At 38.8% G+C, this 25,864-nt stretch overlaps 1 protein-coding gene across 5 annotated transcripts in view; it reads right to left on the bottom strand.

The window, feature by feature from the left end:
- Positions 1-10,703: 10,703 nt before the first annotated feature.
- Positions 10,704-25,864, bottom strand: part of LOC124175157 (cholesterol transporter ABCA5-like) — a 48,677-nt gene continuing 33,516 nt past the window's right edge. For 3 of the 5 annotated variants that reach the window (XM_046555110.1, XM_046555109.1, XM_046555111.1), the window contains 20 exons: positions 24,994-25,198; positions 24,711-24,783; positions 24,469-24,622; positions 24,199-24,385; positions 23,903-24,046; positions 23,676-23,826; positions 23,503-23,576; positions 22,982-23,434; positions 22,547-22,896; positions 22,068-22,474; positions 21,734-21,994; positions 21,381-21,648; positions 20,938-21,115; positions 19,633-19,969; positions 19,224-19,498; positions 18,844-18,987; positions 18,215-18,591; positions 15,944-16,151; positions 15,519-15,873; positions 10,704-13,996 (listed from right to left, as the gene is read on the bottom strand). In XM_046555110.1, coding sequence (XP_046411066.1) covers positions 13,893-13,996; positions 15,519-15,873; positions 15,944-16,151; positions 18,215-18,591; positions 18,844-18,987; positions 19,224-19,498; positions 19,633-19,969; positions 20,938-21,115; positions 21,381-21,648; positions 21,734-21,994; positions 22,068-22,474; positions 22,547-22,896; positions 22,982-23,434; positions 23,503-23,576; positions 23,676-23,826; positions 23,903-24,046; positions 24,199-24,385; positions 24,469-24,622; positions 24,711-24,783; positions 24,994-25,198 — 4,705 coding nt within the window. In that variant the 3' untranslated portion in view covers positions 10,704-13,892. The remainder of the gene's footprint in view (positions 13,997-15,518; positions 15,874-15,943; positions 16,152-18,214; positions 18,592-18,843; positions 18,988-19,223; positions 19,499-19,632; positions 19,970-20,937; positions 21,116-21,380; positions 21,649-21,733; positions 21,995-22,067; positions 22,475-22,546; positions 22,897-22,981; positions 23,435-23,502; positions 23,577-23,675; positions 23,827-23,902; positions 24,047-24,198; positions 24,386-24,468; positions 24,623-24,710; positions 24,784-24,993; positions 25,199-25,864) is intronic. The other 2 variants (XM_046555112.1, XM_046555114.1) reach the window with 2 other exon arrangements.

The raw sequence follows: 25,864 nt of genomic DNA on the forward strand, positions 1-25,864 counted from the left end.
TAGAAGCAGATTTAATTGTAAAGCCGTATTTGGAAAGTGCGTAAGTTAGTTTTTGATGATAAAGAATGGAATAAATGCCTTGCCGATGGTTCGAGTCTCAAATTTCCGACCGAGATGTGTCGCTTATTTGCTTAGATATGTGTATTTGGTATGCTGATTAACGCTCAACAATTATTTGAAAAATATAAATATGAGTTAGTCGATCATAATGAATACAACGAACAAAACAATCAAAAAGCTTTGCGAGTGATAAATAAAGTACTTATATTCCACGGTTTTACATTGCAAATATTTAATCTATCGGATATTGAAGAAGGTTTTACATTAGCGTGTTATATAGGTAATGGTGACAAAGATCCTGAGAGTATGATGGCGTCCAAACAGGAATTCAAAGTATTGATTGATAGTTTGACCCAAAATCATCGAGCTGTATTCAATGCAGTTATGGTCGCTGTTCGTGGTGAGTCTTCTGACAAGCTTATTTATTTGGATCGTCCCGGTGACAGTGGGAAATACTATTTACATAGCACTACTATATCCACTTTAAGTAGTGAAAATATCGTATTGCTTGTGGCATGGACTGGAATCGCAGCACGGTTATTACAGGGTGGTAGGACGGTTTATTCGACGTTCAAACTGCCTTTGATCTTGAATGAACAATCAACATGCAATGTAAGACTCAATTCGGAACTTGGAGTACCTACGTATGAGTGATGCGAAAGTCATAATTTGGGATGAAATAACAATGGAGTCAAAATACGCCTTAGAAACCGTTGATCGTATGTGAAGAGACATATGCCACTGCAATGAACCATCTGGGGTAAAGTGGTTATACTTTCAGGGGATTTCCGGCAAACTTTACCTGTCGTACGATATGGCAGTAGAACACATATTTTGGAAGCGTGCGTCAAAAGAAGTAGTTTATGGATTATTTTTATATATATTTCATTGCAAGGTAACATTTGTGTGCGTGACGGACAAACGGATATCGAGCAATGGCTTTTGAAAGTTGGGGATGGGATATTTGCCAGTTCATTTGAACGTAATAATGAGATTGTTGCCATTCCGTCCTATATTTTGTCGGAAGGGAATATTGTGCAAGAAATATTTGGAGAATGTGTGGATCTACAAGATCCGTTAAGTTATAATAAAGTTACTACAGCTCCAACAAATACCGACGTTGCCGCAATTAATAATGAAATCTTATTGAAAATCTAAGGTTTTGGACTTGATTATTTGAGTGTAGACCCATGTGAGGATGCAGATAATACAGATATCGCGAATGTTCTTCCCATTGAATTTACGAACTCATTGACGCCGTATGGTCTTCCACCGGACAAATTAACATTGAAAGTAGGAAGTATTGTTATTCTGCTACGTAATCTGAATTTATCACAAGGGTTATGTAATGGACCTAGACTGGTCGTAAAGAAGTTGCATCAGCATCTTATTTGTACTGAGATTATTAGCGGATATTGCGCTCGAGAAATAGTATTGATACCGCGGATAGATTTATCGCTATTCGAAGAGGAGATTCCGTTTAAGATGGTTACAAGACAGTTTCCTGTCAGATTAGGTTTTGCAATGACAATCAATAAGTCCCAAGGACAATCTTTTGATAAAGTCGGTGTATATTTACCGAATCCAGTATTCAGTCATAGTCAGTTGTACGTCGCCCTGTCCAGAGTTAAGTCTGAAAACAATCTAAAAGTGTTATTGACGAAAAATTTAGTTGTTGCAAATAGTGAAAAGTCGAACGATGTCAAATCGTGTACAAAAAATATCGCTTACAAAGAAATATTAGGTGCCTTGAAAATCGAACGAATAAATACTGTATACACATTTGTACTATAAAAATATGTTTTATTCCAATGTCATCAGCTGCTAGTGTCTCACGTGGATATAAGCGCCATGATAACTTAAGTGCTAAAGATGTATATGAATATAATCTCCTACGGCGGATATAAGCGCTTCGCACAATCAACTGTGAATGTCGTATGTGGATATACAGGCGCTACGAAATTTAGCTGCTAAATCGTATATTACGATATATACGAGCAGAATTATCAGATGGTGAGTTATGTTTTAACATTCTACTAATGTAAGTTAAGCTACTGACAGTAAGGCTTTATCCAAACGAGCACAAAAATCAGCTGTACTAGGCATGCCAACCTTATAGCAGCGTACTCAACTGAGTTAATGATTATGTGTTGAAGTGGAAATGAAAAGAACTGAGTTAATTATCGTAGTGAGCGCATAAGCACATCTTGAATTGTGTATTTGTACGCATGTTATGATAATGTATTGATTATCATTTAATACCCATTGAACAATCGTCAAGCAGTGAGGGCGTGAGGTATCTGGTAAATCTCGTATCATTTGGTAAAACACTGACAACGAGTAATAGAGCGTAGCGAGTGGACGACCACAAAAACCAGGTACACTATTATAGTCATCCGACCCCGAGCGAGCTTTAGCGACCGACCGTTTTAAAGCTAGTTTATTAGAAACACAGATCGATTTCCACAATTGGATCTTCCAACGTGTAAACGGGAAGAGAGCGAAATCATCAAGATAATAATGTAACAGGAACATAGGATAATCGTATCCAACTCAACGTCAGAGTCGAAATCCCTAATTATAAGGTTATCCATAATTCAAATAGCTTCCGAGTCACTTAAAATCATTGAAATATTACGCGCCCTTACGCCGTATTAACTCGAGACGAATAGGGTACAGACATTTAAATTCAGGCTAGCGCGCAGGCGTCAAATTGTCGAGCAAATTATCGACCCAAGCCACGTGCGGCAGGAGCCGGCACAACGACTCTTGTGTCAATCCCCGTACATGGTACATAGTTTTGTAGTTTGACTCTTGTGTCATCCACCGTACATGGTACATAGTTTTGCAGTTTGACTCTTGTGTCAACCCCCGTACATGGTACATAGTTTTGTAGTTTGACTCTTGTGTCAACCCCCGTACATGGTACTTAGTTCTGTAGTTTGATTCTTGCGTCAAATCTCGTACATAGTATATTTTGTGATTTAACTGTTGCGAATAGAGTTTATAATTGAGACTATTTATTGTTATTTGTCAGCCAACTGAGCTGAGCCGTTATTTTGGTTTCGTTAATTTTGATAATTAACTGGCGCCCAGCATAATATAATAAAATTGTCTTGACCCAGGCCGCGTCGAGTAGAATCAATTCAAAATAAAACATAATTCTGTATAAATTGTCAATAATCTTGTTGAATTATTAAACAAATGCAAGGTAGTGAGTTGCTTCTGTCTCAATAAGAAGCAAAGGCAGTGACGCAAAGAGTTAAATAGATACGAAAATAAGATATAGGATAAGGTAAAAAGCAAGCTCAGTTGGTAATAGTTAAGGACAGTTAAGGTCTATATATCACCGGAGTATAAATTGCACTGAGATGTTCGATATCCTGTCTAAGGTTGACAGCATTCGGATGTGCACCAATGTTACACATTACTAATAGCTGGCGTTTGTAATAAAAAGGCTCAACATCTAAAATACTAGCTTGATCATAATTAAAAGTACAATCAAATTCAATGAAATGTCTCGTTAGAGCTGTATGATTATCCTCATGCTCAAAAATATTTTGTTTGTGTTCCTTGATTCTAGTATGCAACTGCCTGCTAGTTTGTCCTATGTGTAATATATTACATTGTTTACGTGGAATTTTGTAAACGACGCAAGAACGTTTATCCAAGGGTAGCAAATCTTTACCTGAATCGAATAAGGAAGGTAAGTCATGTACGTTTTTACCGACAAATTGAATATTAAATTTTGAAAAGATTCTATTTAGTGACTCGAATAGACTCGCAACATAAGGGATAGAGACAAACTTTTTTAGATTATTAGTTACGACGATTGTTTCGTTAATGTTATCATAATCACAAGCAGACACAATAGACACAATAGAGTTTATTGAGAAGGAGGGGAGGGTAATCGTTCTTACGTAGTACATGATGGATCAAGGACAAGTGTTATGAAATTCACTACTATGGGTAATCTAATCGCTCTGTCAATTGATCGTTCCAATCTTGTATCATCTAGGATGGTGAGAATGAAAATTTAGGTACCTCTGTGACTAGCTGACTTTATGGAACCAATCAGTTTTGATTAGATGATTTTCTGTGATAATTAGTACATCCAAAAACTGATTTGACCATTATATTCCATTTCAGATGTGAATTGTAAACAAAGATGGAATTGGTTCAAGACATCCAGAATTGATTCTATTTTATTGGATGGAACAGCTATGATAATGTCATCAACGTTCACGTTTGTTTAAACAATGTTGTTCTAAATCATCCATGACCAAATTAAACAAGACCGGAGAAAGCGGGGAGCCCATATGTAGGAAGGCTTTGGTTTCTTTGATCTTATCAAGAATATCAATGTTTAGTACTTTTTTAAAAGAGGGAGTGTTTTTGAACTTTATTAATCTATTGGTAAATTCAAGTCTTCCCTGATTTTGGACTTCTTGAGAAACAAAAGAAATTTTGGATTCAAAGTGAGATATGAGTTTATTGGTTGGAATACCTTTAGGCTCAAAGAGGATACCATATTTTGGTCCCATTTTTAAAACATCAGCTACATTGTCCGGTATTTCTATATTATTAAGGTTTGCTATCCATTTGACCTGTAGAATATTACAATCTTAGTATAACTATCACTACGACTAGTCGCGTATTCAAATTACTTTTCACGATTCATTCTGGTGCATGTAAAAAACATGTAGAGATGGCCCATACGTAGTTCTTAAAGAAGTTCGTGTTCTACTTCGTGCCGGATTCTTTTTTTAAAAATATTACGAACCCTGACAGAACTCACAGTTCGTTTTTCTTTTCATGCTTATGTACAAATACCCAGCAAAAAGCAAATTGAACATTAAATAATTATCTCGCAACACCGGCATTTTTATGTCACAAGTGAAACAAAACGGCACTCATGACTACTGTCATTTCACAATCGCGCCATCGCTACTTTTTGAAAATCCCACTTCACTACAGCCATACCGTTCTAGTTCCGTTTCGTTACGTTCCGTTCCATTTCGTTAGTTCAGTTAAGTTCATCGTGATGAGATGAAACTATCTATGCACACACATTTCAGAGGGGGATGTGGCATGGAACGTAAAATACGCGAACAAAAGAAATAGATAATATCATAAAATAACGCACGAAATTTGATATAGGTATGTGGACGATATTCTAACTGCAGTGCCTAAAGTAGCGATTAATCAACTGTTGCAAGTCTTTAATGGAGTCCACCCGAAATTACAATTCACGGTGGAACCAGAGGTGAATAATAGAATAAACTTTTTGGATGTTACATTTATTAATAACTCCTCTGTTACTGAAACCGATTGGTACCAGAAGCCCACCTGGTCACAAAGATACCTCAATTTTCATTCACACCATCCGTAATCTTACAAAATAGGCACAATTATCAACTTAGTTGACAGAGGTATAACGTTGTCAAATGATTGTTACCACCTAAAGAACTTGAAAACAATAAGAGTAGTTTTAATCAAAAACGATTATCCACCTATTTTGTAACATAAAACCATTACTGGTAGATATAACAAAATTCTACAACAAAATAATGTTAGCTCTGAGACCTCAGTTGACAACAACAATTTGAAGACCTTTATTTCCATCCTTTATGTAAATGGATTGTTTGAAGCATTAAATAGAACGTTTAGTAAATATAACGTACAGTTTGTGGGCAAAAGTGTTAATGATTTGCGGTTGTTTTTGACACTGGAAAAGGCAGCTTACCGACAGCAAAACAGTTCAACTTGATGTATAAAATTTTGTGCAAAAATTGTGAGACACCATAATTGGTCAAACTAGTCGTTGTTTAGTTGTCACGATTAATGAACACAAAAATGATTACATATCTGAAATTCGTCGCGAGCGGCACATTTTAGATTTGTGTGTGTGACTTATTGACATGTGCACATTAGCATCTGTATGTAGCTATTAATGTGTGTATATCATCGTACATTACATTATTTTTGCCAATCACTTCAACCCGCGTGTTCTCATCTAACCGAGAAGTAACGCAAGAAAAGAAAGAATAGCGAATTGAAATAAATATAAAATAAATAATTTCAATCTTTTCCAGTAGCATAATAATCGAAAATGCTTGGGTATTCTTCGGGTAAGTATTTGACGTAAGAATGACGTTCGCAAATTGGAGATTCGCATTATCGAAACATTGTCTTCTGCGATATTCATCAAACCGCAACTGATGCTCAAAATTGAAACGGCTACTGTTAGACTTATTTGTAATTTGAACTTCACTGTGTATTAGGGTGGTCCTTATTTGGGGTGTTGACGAATTCCGATAAGTGCGCCCCCTAGACACGTTTGAAATAAATTAAAAGAAATGTGTGCGAAAACGGAGCGCTGTAGTCCAATTAGAAGACGTGCCTGTAAGCTCGTTTTGTTTTTCATTTGAATAACATGGGATTTTGAGACTACTTCAGTCATTATGTTTTTGAGTTGTCCCCATGAACGCAAAAAATTCTTTTTTCACATAAATCTGTTGTTCATGGGTACAACTACGCGTATATTTTTCCACAAGTCGTTATCACAACCTTTACGCCCCCCATCCCCCTGATATTATACACGACGGCAAATTGATCAACGTGAGAATACCTCTTTTTAGCCGCTTGGTGCTTGACAGTATTTCACCAATTGAAAGGCAGTCTTATTTACGTCATAAGTTTGTAAAAAAAAATAATTGTACATGTGGGAAAAAATATGTATTTCAATTAGTGTATTTAAAAACACATCGTTTATACTTTATACTTTTTTAAAAAGTAATAATTAAAATTAAAATGTTTTGATCGCCGTCTGTTTTTCTGGATCGGAAAAGATTTTACGATATTCCGAGATCCATGAACAACAGATTTATGTGAAAAAAGAATTTTTTGCGTTCATGGGGACAACTCAAAAACATAATGACTGAAGTAGTCTGAAAATCCCATGTTATTCAAATGAAAAACAAAACGAGCTTACAGGCACGTCTTCTAATTGGACTACAGCGCTCCGTTTTCGCACACATTTTTTTTAATTTATTTCAAACGTGTCTAGGGGGCGCACTTATCGGAATTCGTCAACACCCCAAATAAGGACCACCCTACTGTGTATTGGTTTTTGGAGCTCATTGGGTATCAAATGTTATTTCACGTCGATCAAAATGACAGCTAGATCTGGTAGGGTATAATTCCTTCAACTAAATTTTAGTAACCGAGAATTTCACCTGCGAAAATCATCTGTACGTGTGCACATCTGTTACAAAAATTACTTTTTCTGAAACAAGTATGCAATAGTATATTATGTAACAAGGAGGAAAACTCGGTCTTTTCGGGCCAACCGTAAGAGTGTGTCTGCCGAGATGGCTTGTTTTCAAGTTCAGGCTCGGTATATATGTACACTTGGGGGCAATGAATCTGAGATGGCTAATTTTTTACACTAGACAGTTATGTTGGCAATACAGAGAAACCTACAGCGCCATAGTCAGCCGAGCGTGAAACAAACTGAATCTCAATAAATATAACATAACCCATGTCCCGACAGTGTCAATCTAACAAGTCATTATCCCCGCGGTATTCTAAGGTTAGATTCGACGTTCACGGGCTATGTTATGTTTATTGAGATTGAGTTGTTACAGTTTTCTCGTTTATTGAAAGGAAAATATCAAATTTATCCAATAGTATGCACAATATGAATTTATGAAACAAATTCCAGAATATCCCTAAAATGGCACGATAACATATAACTTATTCATACAAAAAGTGTCTCATTGTATTGTGTGACCTTACCTACCCAAAAAATGATAAACTTACGTACCCTTGGGTAAGCATATGTGCCTACTCTAACGAGAAATCAATTTTATTCACCTTGCAGGTATTGTTATCCTTCAACAAGAATAATCTCGACTTATCCCTGCACGTACTATGTGAATTTACCTATCCAAAAAATTATGAAATTGCTTCTTCCCAGACGACGTGACAAGGTGTTGCACTACCTACACGGATAAATTAAACTTTGAAATTTTTCACAGTGTGTGGGTGGGTTCGTGGGTTATGCTGTATTCACATTAGTACTCGTTCGATTGCAGCACTCATCTTTGCGACTTGCGATGCAAACTTCTCACATATCGAAAATCGCCCACTTTTCGTATTTCAACACAATATATAGTTTTGAAAGAACCAAACATGTTAAATAAATAACAGTTTGAATGAAGAAATGGAACTGATGAAAACAAAACGCAGATGAATAAAATAAATTTTGCATTAAGCTGACTAAAATTTGTCCCTCAGTAAATTGTTTTAAAGCTTTTTTTTCTGAGGAAAGAAGGGCATCCTAGGAGGGGACAGTTGAAAGAAAGGAATGTACCCGCCAAGTATGTAGCTCGTGGAAAAATAATTCGACATGATTGCACGGAACAGCTAGGCCCAACTCTACGGCGATATAACTGCTAATTGTGAGATCGTTAATGCTTGGCATCGTTTCCTGATTTCGCGACACAGATTGGCGATAGGTTTTCCGTGTCCTTTTATTGTAAGTTGATTTCGGCACTTGATGACCTTTTTCGTAATGCTTGCAGCCTAGAATTATTGAATCCTTTCCCATCCGATATCAGAACCAATATTATGCTAAAGGGTTAAACATGCGAAGGGCGCTAAATACTTGCAGCAACTCGTTTCACATCAAAGTGACGCTTTTGTTTCGTTGTCGGATATACCAGACATTTTATCTTTTATTAAATTTTTATCTGGGAAAAAAATAATTCTCTCGCGATGGGCGGAGTTACTATTTGTTGTAAGACTTGTGTTACAATGGCGCACCGGTGACGTCAGGGTGCCAACATCTTTTGGACATTGGATCAACGCGCGATTTGGCGTTCTGAAAGAGACACAAATCGGAGGGTTACAAAGCGAAGGACCAAGCACCGCAACGAGGATTCGGATCTGGGAAGAAACTCACATAGCGCGAAACAGGATGAGTGGAGCGAAGCGAGCGCGCGTATCTTCGTCGGTAAGCCATCATCGTCACCGTCCCTCGAATTTGTCGGCAACACAAACGCTGGACACGCTGCCGCCGGAAGTTCTCGAGATGATTTTGCGCCTACTACCCTTTTGCGACGTCGCCTACTCGGTTAGGCTGGTCTCGCGGCGCTGTTCAACGGTCTCCATCTCGGTTCTGAACGCGGGTTTCCTCGCGGCCGGCATTCGCCTCGAGGGTACGATGAGCTTCGTCGAAGCCAGCATGCCGCGCGTCTCGACAGAGACGGAACTCCTTGCGTGCAGCCGCGCTTTCAACGCTTTGGAGCTCTTGCGGGCCCAATACCGGATGCTGCGTGCGGTCACGTGGCGCTATACACATCCGCCGCGGCGTGGGAATCCCCCCCAGCTCTGCTTCTACGCGGGCTCCCTCCTCGACGAGCTCAACCGTCTGCTGCGGCTCGCGAGGAAGCGGCCCCCCGCACTGGGTGGAACAAGCCACTGCCCAGATGGCGGTGTCGCGCGTTTCGTCGTGCTGTGCAAGCGGTTCATGAACTACTTCGAGAAGGTCTCGGAACGGCGGGTGAACAAGTCGGCGCTGGTCTCAGGCTGCAAGGCGGTCGATGTGCTGGACTGCCTGGCGGAGGGTCGCCACGTGTTGGCCTTCCGCGTCGCCTTGGAGCGCGGCGGGGGCAGGGGTAATAACGGGGCCGTCAGTATGCGGCTGCGTTACGTGATGCGGCGTGCCTGGTTCACCTGTCTGGAGGTGCCACCGGCTCCCGAGGAGAACAGCTGGCGCGACGAACAGCGGTTCATGTATCTCAGGCTGCGCCGGCTTGTCGGTAGCGTGAACGAGCACCTCTTCGAGAAGTCCCACTATGATAGGGAGCGGCTGCTCCGCTCCCCCGCGTTGCCTTCGCCGCGTGCCCCGCCTGCCTCGACTTACTCAGGGTACGGCGAATACGGTGGGCAGTTCTTCTACTACGGGAACATGAACAAGTACGCCTTCGAGAGCAAGTTCAAGGCGGCACCGACCGGCGACTGGGAGGACCCCGAGAACCCCGAGGACCCGGACACCCCTGAGGAACACGAGGACCCCCCGCCCTGCTTCGACCTTGTCGTCGGCGTAGAGTTACGCTGCTCTCCGGAACTTGCGCCGCTGGCCGTCAGAGCGGCGCTGAGGTTGGATCATCTAGAACAATTGAGCGCCCGTAATTACCGACCGGAACTGTATATGCGGCTCAACGTCACGTGTCCGGCTTCCGCTGCGAACAGGCTACCCGGGAGTTTTACCTGGGAACTGAAAGCGCCTCGCCGCGGCCGGTTGCTGTCTAATTAAAACCAACGCCGCCTAGAGTTTTACCTCTTGTTGATTGATTGTTGTTGCATATGATGTACATACATACCGGACCCTTGTATCCTCATCTTCTTGTATGCGTCTATATTGATTTTATCATTTCTGTTGGTGAAAATGTATGATCTAGTTATGTTAACGCGGGGATGTAATAAACAGGCTCCGTGGATGTTTTAAACTCGTCTCCGATTAGACTCACTTCTCATGTATCATATTGTATAAGTGGCATATGACGTGCGTGAAGTGACCCATGATTGGGGGCATCATCATTTAGGAATATTTTTACTAACTTTTACTACTGAAAAAGCATTGATAAAATCATTTATTATATTCAGTTTATTATTGTTACAGAAATGAAAGTAATATATTATCGTATATCAATTTCACGACACCTATTTCTAATAAGTGTAATTTATGTAATTTTACAATTGCCTGTTCTATATCGTTCTGCCGACGCAAATTATAGCAAGATGAAACACAAAAACACAGGAAAACATCGATATATTTATTCGTTGCATGATATAAAATAAGTATAAAAACCAACCTACAATAACGAAAGCATTAAAACCCTGGTATACTTTAATTGAATTGCAGTTAAATTCATCTAAATTACAAACATGTAATAAAAAAAAGAAAATTGATTTTTTTTTTCGAGCATAAAATGCTACTAGAATTCAAATTTTAAATACCTTACGCGATTGCTATGTTCCCCGCTGTTTCGGTAATGACTGCTTAAAAAATTTTATATGTATTACATGTATACATATGAGGTATTCCATGCCAACTGAGAGGACATTTTCCCTGACCCCCACTAATTTGCTTCATTATTTTTTATATGATTCTACAACCTAAAAAAAGCACTTACCATTTTTTTTTTTCAGATTTTTCGTCCCAACCATTCTTTTTTAAAAAATGTTACAAACATAACATATGTTTTGTATACGTACAAAATAAGAAAAATTATTCCTCCAAAAAAATATTTAAAAAATACATAAAATCAATTCTCCACTCTGAACTATGGCTCAAAATCTTTGTTTTAGGACCTAGAAATTATGTTAATTTTTGTAAAAATATAAAAAATGGCGTTTTTTTTAGGACCATAAAACGGTTTGTAACATTTTTTTAAAAAGAATGGTTGGGACGAAAAATCTAAAAAAAATGGTTAGTGCTTTTTTCAGGTTGTAGAATCATATAAAAAATAATGAAGCAAATTGACGGGGGTCAGGGAAAATGTCCCCTCAGTTGGCATGGAATACCTCATATATATGTATAATATCATGAAATTTTTTGCAGTTTAATAATTCCATAATTGACTAACGTTACGTCATTCATTGAAGAGACTTACACCTGTATATGTATATAATCCCTAAAAATCTATATATGTCCGATTTTTGCATAGAGTATTATATTTACAAAACTTGTCTATTTGACAATTTTCAATTGATTCCATTATGAAAAATTTCGTCCAGAAAATCTCCGTCACTCTTGTATGTGCACTTCTGTCAGCAGTTCCGCCGTGAAATTCTTTTTCCCGGAATTAACGTTCTCGCATCATTATCATTTTACTACACGATTACCTAACTTCAACTTATCACTTTGACAAAACGTCGCCTTATTTCTGAGGCAGACGATACATTATACAATAATAATGGGACATTCTTTTAACATCTCTAATTAGGCAGAAATAACAAATTCACTTCTTCTTAATTTAATTCTAAACATTTTTCAATAAAAATTGAAATAAAATATGCCTATTCGATAACAATGCCTACGGCATAATTTGTATAATTGAAGTTAACCTGTATTTGCAATACATATAACATAAAGCTTTATAGCATCTCAAGAGTTTTTATAGTAATTTAAGATATTAAATAATTCATTTCGTTCAAAATTTCATCAAAAATGAACATTTTAACCCAGTCGCGGCCAGTGCGAAATACAGCTTCCAATAATTTGTAACATCAAGATATGTCACTGAAAAATATGATTTCTTTTCTAATCTGGGCTTCACTGAATTATGTTTCCCAAACATCAGAAAAAAATTCGCAATCGACCGTTTAAAGGTTATAAATTACGTGTTACAATTTATAGAATATAAAAAGCATTGTTATATCTACAAATCGAGCGGTGATTCAATCATCGCAACGTTATACATATAATATGTATAAGAGTACGTCTATAAATATTTGTATGTATACGTAACCCAATCGCCTGTCACCAACAACATACGCGCACGCACACAAAAACAGGACTATGACACCCCTCAGATTATTTCATGCATCGATTCTAACATTATCGCTCTAAATCCTTACTAAAAGCCATAAAGTGAATTACATCTATCAACATCACCGGCGATGAATTATTATTTTCAACGTAAGTCGCTAATGATGAATCAAAAATTTTGTCGACGTGCGGTCATTATACTATGGAATGCTTGTAATAATACAATATTCTAACCTTCGTTGTGATGATAATAATAAGATAAAAACTTTTTGAGACAAAAATAAAACAATAACTAGTATAATATCCCCGGTATTCTAAGTAAACATGCCATCAATGGTGAATAATTCCTGTGCAATACGCAGAAATAAAACAAAACGATTAAAAGTTACACAGTAAAATTAGCGTGTACATTCAGGATGCAATAGAGTAGCTTAACTACTAAGCTTTTGTATGTTTATATAAACTAGAAGAAGAATTTCTGCTACTTTCGTCAGTCGTACATACTATATAACATTTTCACTTACCACGGTCAAAATGTCAGTTACAGTCGAAGCTTCAGAGTTTACAGTTATACTCGTTAGTCCAAAGTTTTATGAGTGAACTCAAGTGAAACTTCTGTTTTTACTTTGATAACACTGTATGTAACTGTATATGTGTTTTGTAGCTATTTACATAATCGTACTACGGTATAACTGTTAGTTGTTTCTGTTGTTGCTTTGTTTTTTTTTTCTATAAGTAAAATTTACAACATTTACCGTTTATATATAGAAAAAAAAAATAAAATAAAAAATACACATGTAAATGACGACGATCGTTACAATTTCCAACGAACATAAACGACTTCAATATGTTTCGGTTTCATAATTTACGTAAAATAATTTGTTCATCTATCATCTAAGTATTTAATAGTACGAGTAGTACTAGTTTTGTGACAGTGCAATGTTACTACCGACGTACGGATCTGTATATATAATAATATTGATAAACTAGATAATTCTCCCTAATAACAATCAATAATAACAGTAATAATAATAGTTAACGGTACTATCATTATGACTGCTATTATTATCTGTACAGATAAATTATTATTATTATTTGCTCATTTTATACATTTTCGAACACTATTCACCCTCTATGGTCCCGGGCTCTTTTCGTTTAATTTTCTTGTCAATCTAGATCGACGTTATTGTGTCACTATATACGTCGTCGGCGACTCGATCAGTTCCCTTTGATTATTTTCACTCAAAATATTAATGTTTCACTCGCATCATTATTCGCCCCCGTTCACTTCGTCATAGTGAGAAAATTTAAGAAACACTTGCTCGAGGGTCGTCTGGCTGAAGCTGTATTCTTCGATGTCCAATTCCATTTTTGCTGAAATTCAACCAGAACTCAAGTCGTTAATTAAATTGAGTAATTCTGAATTTAGAGGGTTTCTAGAGACAGAAAACTGATACAAGAAATGCTAGTTTTCTAAAAAATTAGGCCAGCTAATACATGTGCAATCAGTCAAGCCCTGTGATTGATAATTCAAGTTTATGCATTTTTAACAAATTTTTTAAAGGAATTTCCATCGAGGGTATCACATCAGATACCATATGGTTATAGTCAACTATCCCGACAATTTTTCGGCTACCAGCGCAGTTGTAAAGTACAGTACCTAAATTGACGAGTGAACTTTGAAGAAGCTACCATTTTTGGATTGGCTTTTCTGTTATACTGATTAGCCACAAAACAAGTAAGACCGGCTGCTGGATAATAGATAATAGATACAGTAACCAGAACGAAATCGCTCCTTGGTCTGCAATAGTTGTTATAAATTTCCATGTATTTTAATTTCCTCAATATGGACGCACGTATCAAGAAATCTCAAAGATTATCTGAGAATTACTTCCATTCTTCCAACATGTTAAAGTAGTTGTTATTTGAAACATGCATACTAGACGAATTGTAACGTGTTTAAGATGAGTTATGGGCAAAAATTAAGCTAAAACTACAGTTTTTGATATTATAGCCGTCTACTTTGATTCCAAATTTCATGAAACAATAAAGGCTGCTTAAATGCAGTACGTATTCTTTTTCATACAGTTTCACTGGAATATTTCGCATTCTTTTCATCAAGTCATCGGATTTCAAACCTAGGCGCTCCAATTTCTTGAGATAATGGTAGGGTTCCTTTTTTTTTTTTTTTTAGTCGAACTAGGATTTTTGGTCCAGCGTAAAAATTATTAGTTCGATTAACTCATAACTTTACACGAACATTATTTAAAATATTTTCTCGATAATGAAGCGTGAATATTTGTGAATTTTACATTAATTGTGAATATTACTTTGAAGGTAATTTTTTTCGTGTGTTCAATATTTTCACCCTCTGAGTCGTAATAATTTTAATTTACTTCGAGAAGTTTCACTGAGATGAGTAATCGCAGAAGCCAGTCACGATATCGGTACTATTTCTGACTTCACATCTCTTAATTGAGGGCGAGGGTGAAAGTGCAGAAAGATCAGAAGAGAGAAAGATCGCAGTAATAAAAAATGTTTAAATCCAAAAATCTACTTTAGGGAGTTTCAAATTGTACAAATTTGAAATGTCGACAAGTCAAAACCCAGAAAGTTAAATTATAGAAAAACAAAATATATAATCATCAGAATTACGACAATTCTACGTGTTTTGGTTTATTCTATACGTAGAAGTTTATATATTTAGGTTTTTATAAGTATACATTGATTTTCTACGTTTCGAAATTATGTGAAACATACTTTCGCGTTCTTGAAAATTCCATATCTTCACTTTGCCATTTTCTGTTCTTTCTACATTCTTCTCCCGACCGCTTATAATTAATTGAGTCCTATTATTAACCGTAATTTCTTAAGTTTCGTTCTTGCATTTCCTCACCCTTTTCAAGCTGCGTGAAGCATTCAGCCAGCGACTGCACCGCATGCTGCGGAACACCAAACACCAGCCTGTCGGCAAAACTTTCCTCGAGAGTGGCGTCTGGGAAAAGACCTGCGACAAATTCCTTCAGTCCAGATATCCGGTCCCCGGATGGTGTCGTTGGGGTGCAATCGCCCCCCAACAATTTCATTTCCAGGGTGTACCCGGCTCCGTACAGATTCTTGAGGTGCTGGGTGGAGCCTATGCACCTCAGCTCGCCCTTGACCATGATACCCACTCTGGAGCACAGGGCGTCGGCCTCCTCCATCGAGTGGGTGGTGAGGATCGCCCCCCTGCCCCCCTGTGCAACCGAAACCCACATATCCTGTTGTACGCTTCGTGTACCTTTGGACAGTTAACGTAGCGAACTTCACTCATCTACCTACCTGGAAGCTGGCGAGGATTGTGTCCCAGAGAAACCTCTTCGAGCGGGGATCCATCCCGGTGCTGGGCTCGTCCATAAGCACGACTTTCGGACCTCCAACCATTGCCATGGCGAAGCTCAATTTCCTTCTGGTACCCCCTGAGCACTCTTGCGATTGTTTATCAGCGTGCTCGTGAATTTGAAGACCTGACAAGTACAGGTCGACGATCCTATCGGAGATAACGGAAGTGTAAATTATTTAAGGTTTGGACTGCATTGTTTTTCGACGGGCCTCAAGCGTCGCGCGGAAATCAATCACTCGATGATGTGTCTGATGATAAACATGATCATCCGGAATACTGCTATTAGAAATTGGTTCTGAACTGTGGGTTCCGTAACGGACCTTATGAAAAAAAAAATAATCAGCTATGAACACCACGTGGGTTGAAAAATAAAAAAATTCCCTGAAAAACTTTTTTCGAAGGTATTTAAATGATGCGACCCCTCGATCGAACCGAATCTAACTTCACTGAATATCCGAAATCAGCCATGCTGATTACAGAAAATACTGCATAGAAATGTAAGGACATACCGGGTCGTTCCATCGAAAGGGAGCTTCTACAAATTACGTAACGAGAAAAATTTGGATTTTTGTACCCCTCCCTCCTCTGTATAACAATTTTTAACAAAGCGTCTCTTCCCTTACCACAATGTGATGTAACATTTTCCATTAATGACCCCCTTTTTCGAAAAAATTTAAAGCTAATTATTAATAAGAGATGAAATTTATTGTTCAACGAAAAAATATCGTTACGCAACGACGATATCAAGTCCCCCCCCCCCCCCCCCATATACCAAAGCCTAATGAATCCCTTGACTCTTTTCCCCCCTAGAGTGCGTTACGTAATTTATGGGAGCTCCCAAACGCATTATGGGGAATTGTAAAATACATAGTGGGAGATGTGCATGGGCGGTGCGTGTCGAGCGAGTGCTGTACCAAGAGTCCTAGCTATTGCAGTACTAGTTTTATGTCAAACAATTCCATATGAGGCCTTTGTACGAAATAACACATTAAAGAAATTTACTGAATTGGTGTATTATTCTCGAACATAGTAATACGTTTCTAATTTTATTGATAACGTACTTGAGTTTCTCTCAAGCTTCCACGGCAAAGTGATGGAATTGAAAGTAAAAATATAACTGGAGAACATAAATTCTAGTAAGTAGATTCATATGGCCGAAAAATTTTAGCCATCTTTACTACCAATTGTCTAATTCATGGACACATTCAAATCTCACTGCCTATCTAACAAATAAAACGACCTAGCACAGAGTAAAATCGTTATGGAGTAAAATCGTCCATCTTGAATATCGATTCAGTAAAAAATTAATTTTCAAGCAAGATGTAAAGTTGATTACTGTAAGTAACGTTTAAGTATTTCTTTAATGGTTCTTGCATGTCTTAGCATGTTTTCGACTTGTATTCATTCACAATATGTTCATGCCAAACGCCTGCACGAGGGGGCCTAGCAACTATATCGATTGGATTGGACCCACAACTTTGATTCGGTTTACAGTAGGCGTCATACCAATTTTTTTATATTTCTTTAAACTATCATTCAATTATTATTAACTCGAAAGATTGTATGGCACAAACATGTCAACTTGTCATGTAGCAACATGGAAAATAAAAAAGCCGTTTGCAGCCTAACTGATTTGTATACACGAGTGGCAGTGCGACAGTAACACGTTCAGATACCGATTCTTGCATATACTTCGGGAAGTAGCATTCCAAAACAATGAAGCACCTTCCAGCTCGTGATGCAATATACCTCTTTGAGAGATTGATTTGACTAGCAATTACAAATGAAACTGTAAAAAAAGTTCGGAGTTAAAGAAACAAAGTCTAATCGTCTAACGTCGACATATAACGTTATACCGTGTATCAGATAATGAGTGAACAGCTCCGTTAATCATTATTCATGTAATGTGGCATGGCATTTATATGAGATATTTTAATAAACTCGAAACAATGTCGTTCAGAATTACGTCAATCTCGATACCTGCAGTTTCGCCGAAACATAACGCTATAACTCATGAGTCAGGATAGAAAATTACTATCAACATTACGGAAATTTTAATTTGATCGTCGACGGTGTTACCTAATTATCTGCAACGGGTCTTTTCGTTCTATTCATTTGATTTGTGACTAAATTCTTATAGTGTTTCATTCTCATTACTGAAACTTGGTGAAACTTTGGTTGTTTAAAAAAATATTGATAAAGTTTCTCACCTGCCAATTTCACTCGGGGGTACACCTCGTATGGCAGCGTAACACTCGAGATGTTCTCTAACAGTAATGTTCTTCCACTGAGCGTCGTGCTGCGGGCAGTAGCCCATTTGTCGAAAGGCCTCGGTTATTTGGGACGTTATGTTATTACCTCCAATTTGGACTCGCCCCCGAGTCGCAGCCTCCTCGGCAATTATGATCTTCATCGTGGTAGTTTTTCCAGCGCCGTTGTGTCCCAAGAGACCAAATACCTCGCCCGGTTCGACGGCAAGCGAAAGATTTCGCACAGCGACTTTTCGCTTCGGCGCGGGTTCGTCGTCCCGTTTCGTGCAGCAGCTACACGGCGTAATTTCTCGATTTCGATACTCCTTGCGCAAGTTCTGATAATGGAGTACAAGAAAGTAATAAGCACTAGTAAATTTTTCCAGTCGATGTCTCATGAATTTGGTGCGAAACGGTCAGCTATACTGTGGTGATTAAGGTATAACCGTTGACCAACGATTATAGTCAACTAACGCAAACTAATTTCGCAATTTTAATCTTGGAACTCAGTATCAGAAAATTAAAAGTGCGAATCCGTCTCTCTTTAACTTGGCATGGTCTTGCTTGGTTATTGCTCGTGACTCACTTACCTGGACCATCACAACTGGTGGTTCTTGAACGGAAGCGGCCATCAAATTGAATACTCTTTGCCTCTCAGCCTTCACGTCGCCATCTTCGTGTTCACCAACGTCCGAGTTCTCCATTATTTCTTCCCCTATCGATCCTCCGTTGCGCTAGAGAAATATTCATGCATAGATTTATGTTTCAGTGCGAACGATTTAAGATTGAAATCACAAGGATACATTTACCCTGATAGGGTTATACAGCTGGAAGTATTCGATATTTCAAATGACATACCAGCAGGTTCAACGAAGAGAAAATATCATATTTATTTTTGAAAGTAAGTTTCTGTCATCATGAGTTTTTGCAATTGTTAAGCTGACGTGAGTAATTCAACACGCAAACTTACCAGGAAGTACTTCAGGGCGTCACTAATGTTCCCGCCGGTTTTCTTGATGTCCAACATAACGAGAATGATGAACCAAATCGGAATGTGCAGTATCACACCGACAGCCATTAATATGATTTCTGTAGTAAGGTAGTCCGACATGGTCAAGTGATGACATGCCGCGTTTATTGAGCACATTAAGTGGACGCGGTCTACGTAGTAGACGGCCGCATATGGGACGTACATCGTGTTCAGTAGCGAAAGGACCACATGAAGAGCAAAGGCCGCAGTTCCACCTTTGTTAACAGGAGTTATCCAAAAGGTTACAACAAGTGTGGGGTTATTATACGTGAAACGGAATAAAGAATGGCAACGAATACAAGAGTTGCTGGCAGCTTTAAAGTTCATCGCAGATAAAGTTTACATTTACCTAAGCCCAACATGTCGAGTCCCATGACCAGAAGAAAGGGGACCATCCCAACGATCGTCACTATGTTCGGCAGAATACTTTGCGCCGAATCCATCTTGTCAAAGATGTAGCTAAGACATGACGAGAAAAGAATGGACGAGGGACAATAGAGCATTAGCAAGACTGCCAACGTTATGAGCGCGGGTGGCTCTTGCAGGGACGGAACGTTGAATATAAATATTATTCCAAGGATGCACAGGCTGATCACAGCCATAAGTCCAGCCAATACGATGAAGTAAGTCAAAAAATACATGGAGAACGATAAGCCGTTCACTCGAAGTTGATTTTTAGCTTTTATCTAGAAAAGAAAAAAGCACGTTCTTTCAACGTAATTGCATTATTATACATCAGCAGTGTTGTGATAGATACGTTTTGGTGGCTATAATCAAGCTTCTCGTTACGGGCGCATGCTCAGCTCTTTTGACCACCAAAAACATACATAGAATATTCCACATACGTGTAGCTAATAGCTATAGCTATCTAAAAGAAGCCTATCTACAAAATTTGGCGAGTGCCACTATTATTTTACGAACCACAAATCAGTTGGGCAGCAAGCCAGTTTGAAAATTCAGCTGATCAGCAGATTTTAAATTCACTGCAACGTTTAATTATCAAACGGAATCACCAAAATTGAATATATGAAACTCTTCGTGTCAAATTGGAATTCCGACAGTCAATTCGGACGAGTATCCAACACACTTGTAATAATACTCGAATTATGCTTGAGGATAAGAAAAATGAATTCACCCAGTAAGTAGGTATTTATTGCATTTTCCATTATTTCGAATACGTTTCTCATCATCAACCCGAAATGATTTATACATGTTCAGCGCCGCATCGTTGAAATAGTAGAAAAAAAATAAAAAAAACTGTTCACAGAATTGCCTAACTCTTACTTGAGGATCCCTAGAGATGTTCAAACACCATTCAACATATCCCACATTTCGTTCTTTTACGAGACATAACTGCCACAGCATAAAGATAACCATCTTGCATATTGTTGCTGCTTCATCAAGCGCATAAGCAGGAGGGCAACAAAAAAAACCCATACTTAAATACTTAAAACTCCTAAAAGTGACGTTACAGAATACATCATATTCCTACACGATGTTGATATAGTGGAATTGGAAGCCGATCACAAGTGACGTAAAACGTACGTTTGAAGATATTGAGCATACACAAGAGAAAATAGGGATAAATATTTTTTTAGACTGTAGCTTACACAACACTGCTTTTCTATAGCTAAAGCCTGTAATTCCAGCTTACCTCTCTATCATATACCATATCTACTGCGAGTATTATGGGAATAAGTACGAATATCATTCCAATGAAGAGTGCTGAACTTCCGATTCCTATATTAAATTCTTGCGGTTGAGAAGTTTGCTGGAACGGATGCGTTTTGACTTGTATAGGCCGAGGGTCTGCTGTGTCGCCTGTTAATAATCTTTAATACACAATTTAAATTAAATTTGAATAATAACCAAAACTGACTGAGAATAATGCGAAATTAAATGCTATTGTGTCTCTGTGACAAATCCTAATTGAATTGATTCATCAAGACTTCATTGTCGTTCTTACTTCAAATGACAAGAAAAAACATTTGCGAAAAATTGAGAGTCAAATATTGTATCTGAGAAAATTATTCCCTCCCTCGATAATTCCCGTCATCACCACAATTCATATCCCCACATCTTCCAATACTATCTTACCTGTACATGGCCTTTGAAATGATGTTGACCAGAATAGGAAGAGAGTGCTGCATTGTATCGTTGTACATCATCGTCAAATTCAAACTTGCAATATCGTAATCATTGATGTTGAAGGCCGCCATACGAGGCGCTACATGTAGTAGGTCAACAAAGCTGCCGTCATATTCATCAACCTCTTTGATATCTTTGATAATATAATTCATCAATGGGGTAATATTCTTATCGGTATTGTTTGTGTAAAGAATTCTCGTTTCTTTGCCATAAGTATCTGAGGGACAAAATTAGCAGAGATTTTCAATTATCTGTGTAATCGTAGAGACGATCGACTAGCAGGATCAGAGAATCCAACTTACCAGGATTAAGGTCCAGAGACTGCATTCTGATGTCCACCGTTTGAATGCTATTGATATATAGGCTAAGAGCAACGAGAGCCAGGGGAGCAACTATGGTGAAATAAAGTAGCTGAATGTTTCTAAATAATCTTAATATCCTTAATCGTAACATTGCCTTGAGAATCTGGCAAAAGTTAGGCCGGGTTTTAACGGGATCCAGTCCCAGTCCCAAAACTACTGGGTTCTTCTCGTTATGCACTCCGTCTGGCACATCGCCAGCAGCTGAAACAAATAGCGGGTAACGAGGTTGCACAGAGAAACTTTTCGAACGAGCGGAAAGATAAGGACTGATCACCTTTAATTTGTCCGTCAGCTTGAACTGCTGCACCTTCGTTCTGCAAGCTCTGATAAGAAGTACTTTTCGACTGCAAAGACAAAGATCTGCTCAAAGCTCGATTTCTAACCATTTTTTTCGAGAGATTGTCCATCGTACACTCAGTTTCCTCGTCCCTTTCCAAGTGCAAGAAAACCTCCTCAAGTGTTGTCATCGACACGCCGTAGCTGCTAATTCCAAGCCTGTAGTTTTTTGTTTTGATTTCCTGTTCGATTGCCGAAAATAATGGAGCAAAGTTTTCGACCGAATTATGAGGCAGAATGAAGCTAAGCTCACGGCCGTGTCGCCTCGCTTTTTCGGCCTTCGACACGTGCGAAGACACAAGTCGAGTTATCGCGTGTTCCCGAGGATTGCCTTCCAGCACCAGCCTGGAGTTAATTGAAATTGAAATGACCGTCATCCTCAAAAGGAGCGCTAGAACTGTCAAGTAGGAAACTTACGTCAAGTGGTATCCAATGCCGAACTTGTTCTTGAGAAACAGGGAACTACCGCAACATCGAAGTTTCCCTTTGCTAATAACGGCCTTTCGATCCGCGAGGATGTCCGCTTCGTCCATAAAGTGCGTCGTTAAAAGAATCACTTTACCGTGTCGTCTGGATTGAAGAAAGGACCACATCTGTCGTCTTGAATATGGGTCAACGCCGGCTGTCGGTTCGTCCAGAATGATTATCTTAGGGTCACCAATTATCGCGATCCCGACAGACAGCTTGCGCTTTTGCCCGCCACTTAAGTATTTTGCAAACGCGTCCGCCTTCTCAGTCAGGTCAATATCTTTCAACGTTTTTTTCACCTGAAAACCAACAATTCGTCTGAAACTGATTCACGCATAGTTTGAACCCAACGCTATTCCGCCGTTCGATCCACTTCCTCCCTACCTCTATCTCTATCATCGTCCTCGGTATTCCTCTAACCGCTGCGAAAAACTCCAGATGTTCCCTTGGCGTAAGGAGATCGAAGAGAATGTCGTGCTGCGGGCAGACACCAGTCATACTTCGGATCATCTGCATGTCGTTGTGATCCCTCACGTCATAGCCAAAGATCAACGCTGTACCACCGGACGGCGCTGTCAGACCGGTCAGAATGTTGAAAAGCGTCGTCTTGCCTGCACCGTTGTGGCCTAAAATCGCGGTGATCTGGCCTTCGTAAATAGTGAGATTGATCCCATTAACGGCCTTCACTTCAGGCTTCCGACACTTTTGGTACGATTTGTATAAGTCGACTATTCTGATGGCTTCTCTTCCCTTCATCTCACGGACAACCGGCTCAACATCCCGGTTTGTCTCTTCACCGGGGATGAAAGAGTTAGATTCCCCGTTCGACGATGGCACCTTTAACAATCAAAGAAACAACGGTTTATGCAGTCAGTCTCGCCGTCCGTGAATTATCGTTTACTCACCAGTGGAACTTTTCTTCTGCACCAAAATCCAGGAGTGAAACAAAAGAAAGGCGATCGTTTCACGCCATATTCACCTGTGGGAGTGAAGGAATAACCGTGAATAATGGAGAAGTTTGTGGACAAAAAAGGTATGTAGATTTGGATGGGTTAGTCTTATAAAAATCTTCACGCACTAGGAACGACCGAATCGAGATAATAGGCCAACAGGCTGTACAGGAAAATGTCCAACGTCATCATGATGAGACTTCCACCAAAGGGGATCCCTGGGCCTGACCATAGATTGTCGAAATTCACACCTTGGCCTTGCAAGTCCAGGACAAGGGCCTGAAGTTAGGACAAGGATTAGAGATGATACAGATGTGTTTTGAATTAAGGAATCCTGCAAAAGAGTATCACTCACCTTATCCATTGCCAGAGCAACCCCCGAAGGGCTGATCAAGGAAGCCACCCAGAACGCAATTGAACTCGAATCATCCACAAAAACTTGAATAAAGTACATCAGGCTTAGAATAGTCACTGCGAAATTTCCCAAGACACCAGCAGTCTGAAAATTTAAAGAAATTTCTGTTGTGCTGGATGCTTGGGTAAAGATGAAGTTCACAAGCTATAGACAAATGTAAATAGAGGTGGAAAGTATCCGGGCGAACATGTGACAGCGTTAGTACGCAATAATAACGAAATCGCCACGCGACTTACCCGTGATTTATCGAAGAAAGGTGTAATCATAAATCCAAACATTATGACTGAAAAACTGTACAACACCACCAGAAGAAATATGGGCAGAAAATGAGTGTGCTGAAACATTTGGAGAGTAAATAAGAGGACTACCGCAACTGCGGAGAGTAGCAGGACAAAAACAGCGTATATAATGAACCATGACATCCTGGAACAAAGAAGAAATATCCGTTTTTCCCGAAATTCAATTAACTCCAAGCTTTTGTACTGATTTGACGCGAAGGAGCTTACCAAAACACAGAATCCTTGAGACCCATAATTTTCATTCCTTCTTTAATTTTGTTTTCTTTCTCGCCGACGATTAGTATCAATAAATAAGTAATGAACTGCGATAGTGCCAGGACCATATAAAGTGGGATTACGACTCTGAAGTAGAGAATCCAATCTGAAATGGGGTGAACGAATGTCAATGGTCACGTGATACCGAGTAAGAACCTAAAATACGACAAGTGCTAGAAAAAAAATGGACTCACTCGCCGTATATGCTTCTTTTGGAAACATCTCTAGCTTGATTGTAGGCACTGTGATATTCTTTTCTGTCTTGAGCTGAAATTTCGGATTCAATTACTTAACCAATTACCAATTCTACGTACGTTGACGTACAATTAGTGATGAATCATATAAACTCAGAATGAAAATTTTACAAAATGTGATGTAAGTCAGGTGGTCACATCTCAAGGTAAAAATATTTCTGACAATCGAAAAGATCGTGGGGTGAATACTGTGAATCTACACAAAGATTTCTGCGACCCTCACTCTTATTTTCGTTACATCCAATAACAGTTGTACAGCTATAAAGCCGGAGTCGTAATAATTTTTGACCGGGCACGAGCCTCCAGTTTCCATGGATAGGATTCCACCCATCCAGTGGCTGGTGTCCTTTCGACAGGTGACAGGTGACGAATACATTTCCGTTGGTGAGGGTGTCGACTGATACGAAGGATTTGTTCGTATCTCGTATCTAAAACAAACCAGTTTCACATTAAATTCAAAATAGCTCTTCTAAAGTTTTGCGATTTCGTTTAGGTTCTGTGGTTTACAAAAATTAATAATTAGGCAATTGACGCGTCGTTACTTTGGGTTTTGAACACATTCCGATCGAGCTAGAGCGCGTCTTAGAGCTACCAGTTTTCATATGAAAATAAAATAGGATGTGAATTATTGGTTCAGTGCGTTACAATTCTTGTCGTAAATTTAATGACGAGAATCAAGTAGAGAAGTGTTGCGTAACATCAGATATCGAACAGTCGACACGGTTTCACGGGACCATTGATTGAAGGCATAAAATCATCACGAAACTGATCGTTTCAGTTCCCATTCTGGGGCAGCTTTTACTTGATAGTGATCTTAAAAGTAACTAGCGAGTTATTACAGATAGTTAATTACTCGCCGGTCGATTGCACGTCGTAAATAAGTTTAACGATTTTAGATGTTGATTCAAACCCCGGAAAAAGGGCCGGTCGCATAAATTGTTACAGAAACTTTGTAAGGCCTTGAATTCAGGTTTTATTGTTCGATAGTATTCAACCTTTGTCGAAGCTGGCCTCATAAATATTACACTAATTTTGAGCTTCATCTGACGTATCATACATGCGACATATATTTTAAAATTGTACTTTTTCTTCCA

The sequence above is a fragment of the Neodiprion fabricii genome, chromosome 2 (assembly GCF_021155785.1).
Source record: "Neodiprion fabricii isolate iyNeoFabr1 chromosome 2, iyNeoFabr1.1, whole genome shotgun sequence".
Classification (NCBI taxonomy): Eukaryota; Metazoa; Arthropoda; class Insecta; order Hymenoptera; family Diprionidae; genus Neodiprion; species Neodiprion fabricii.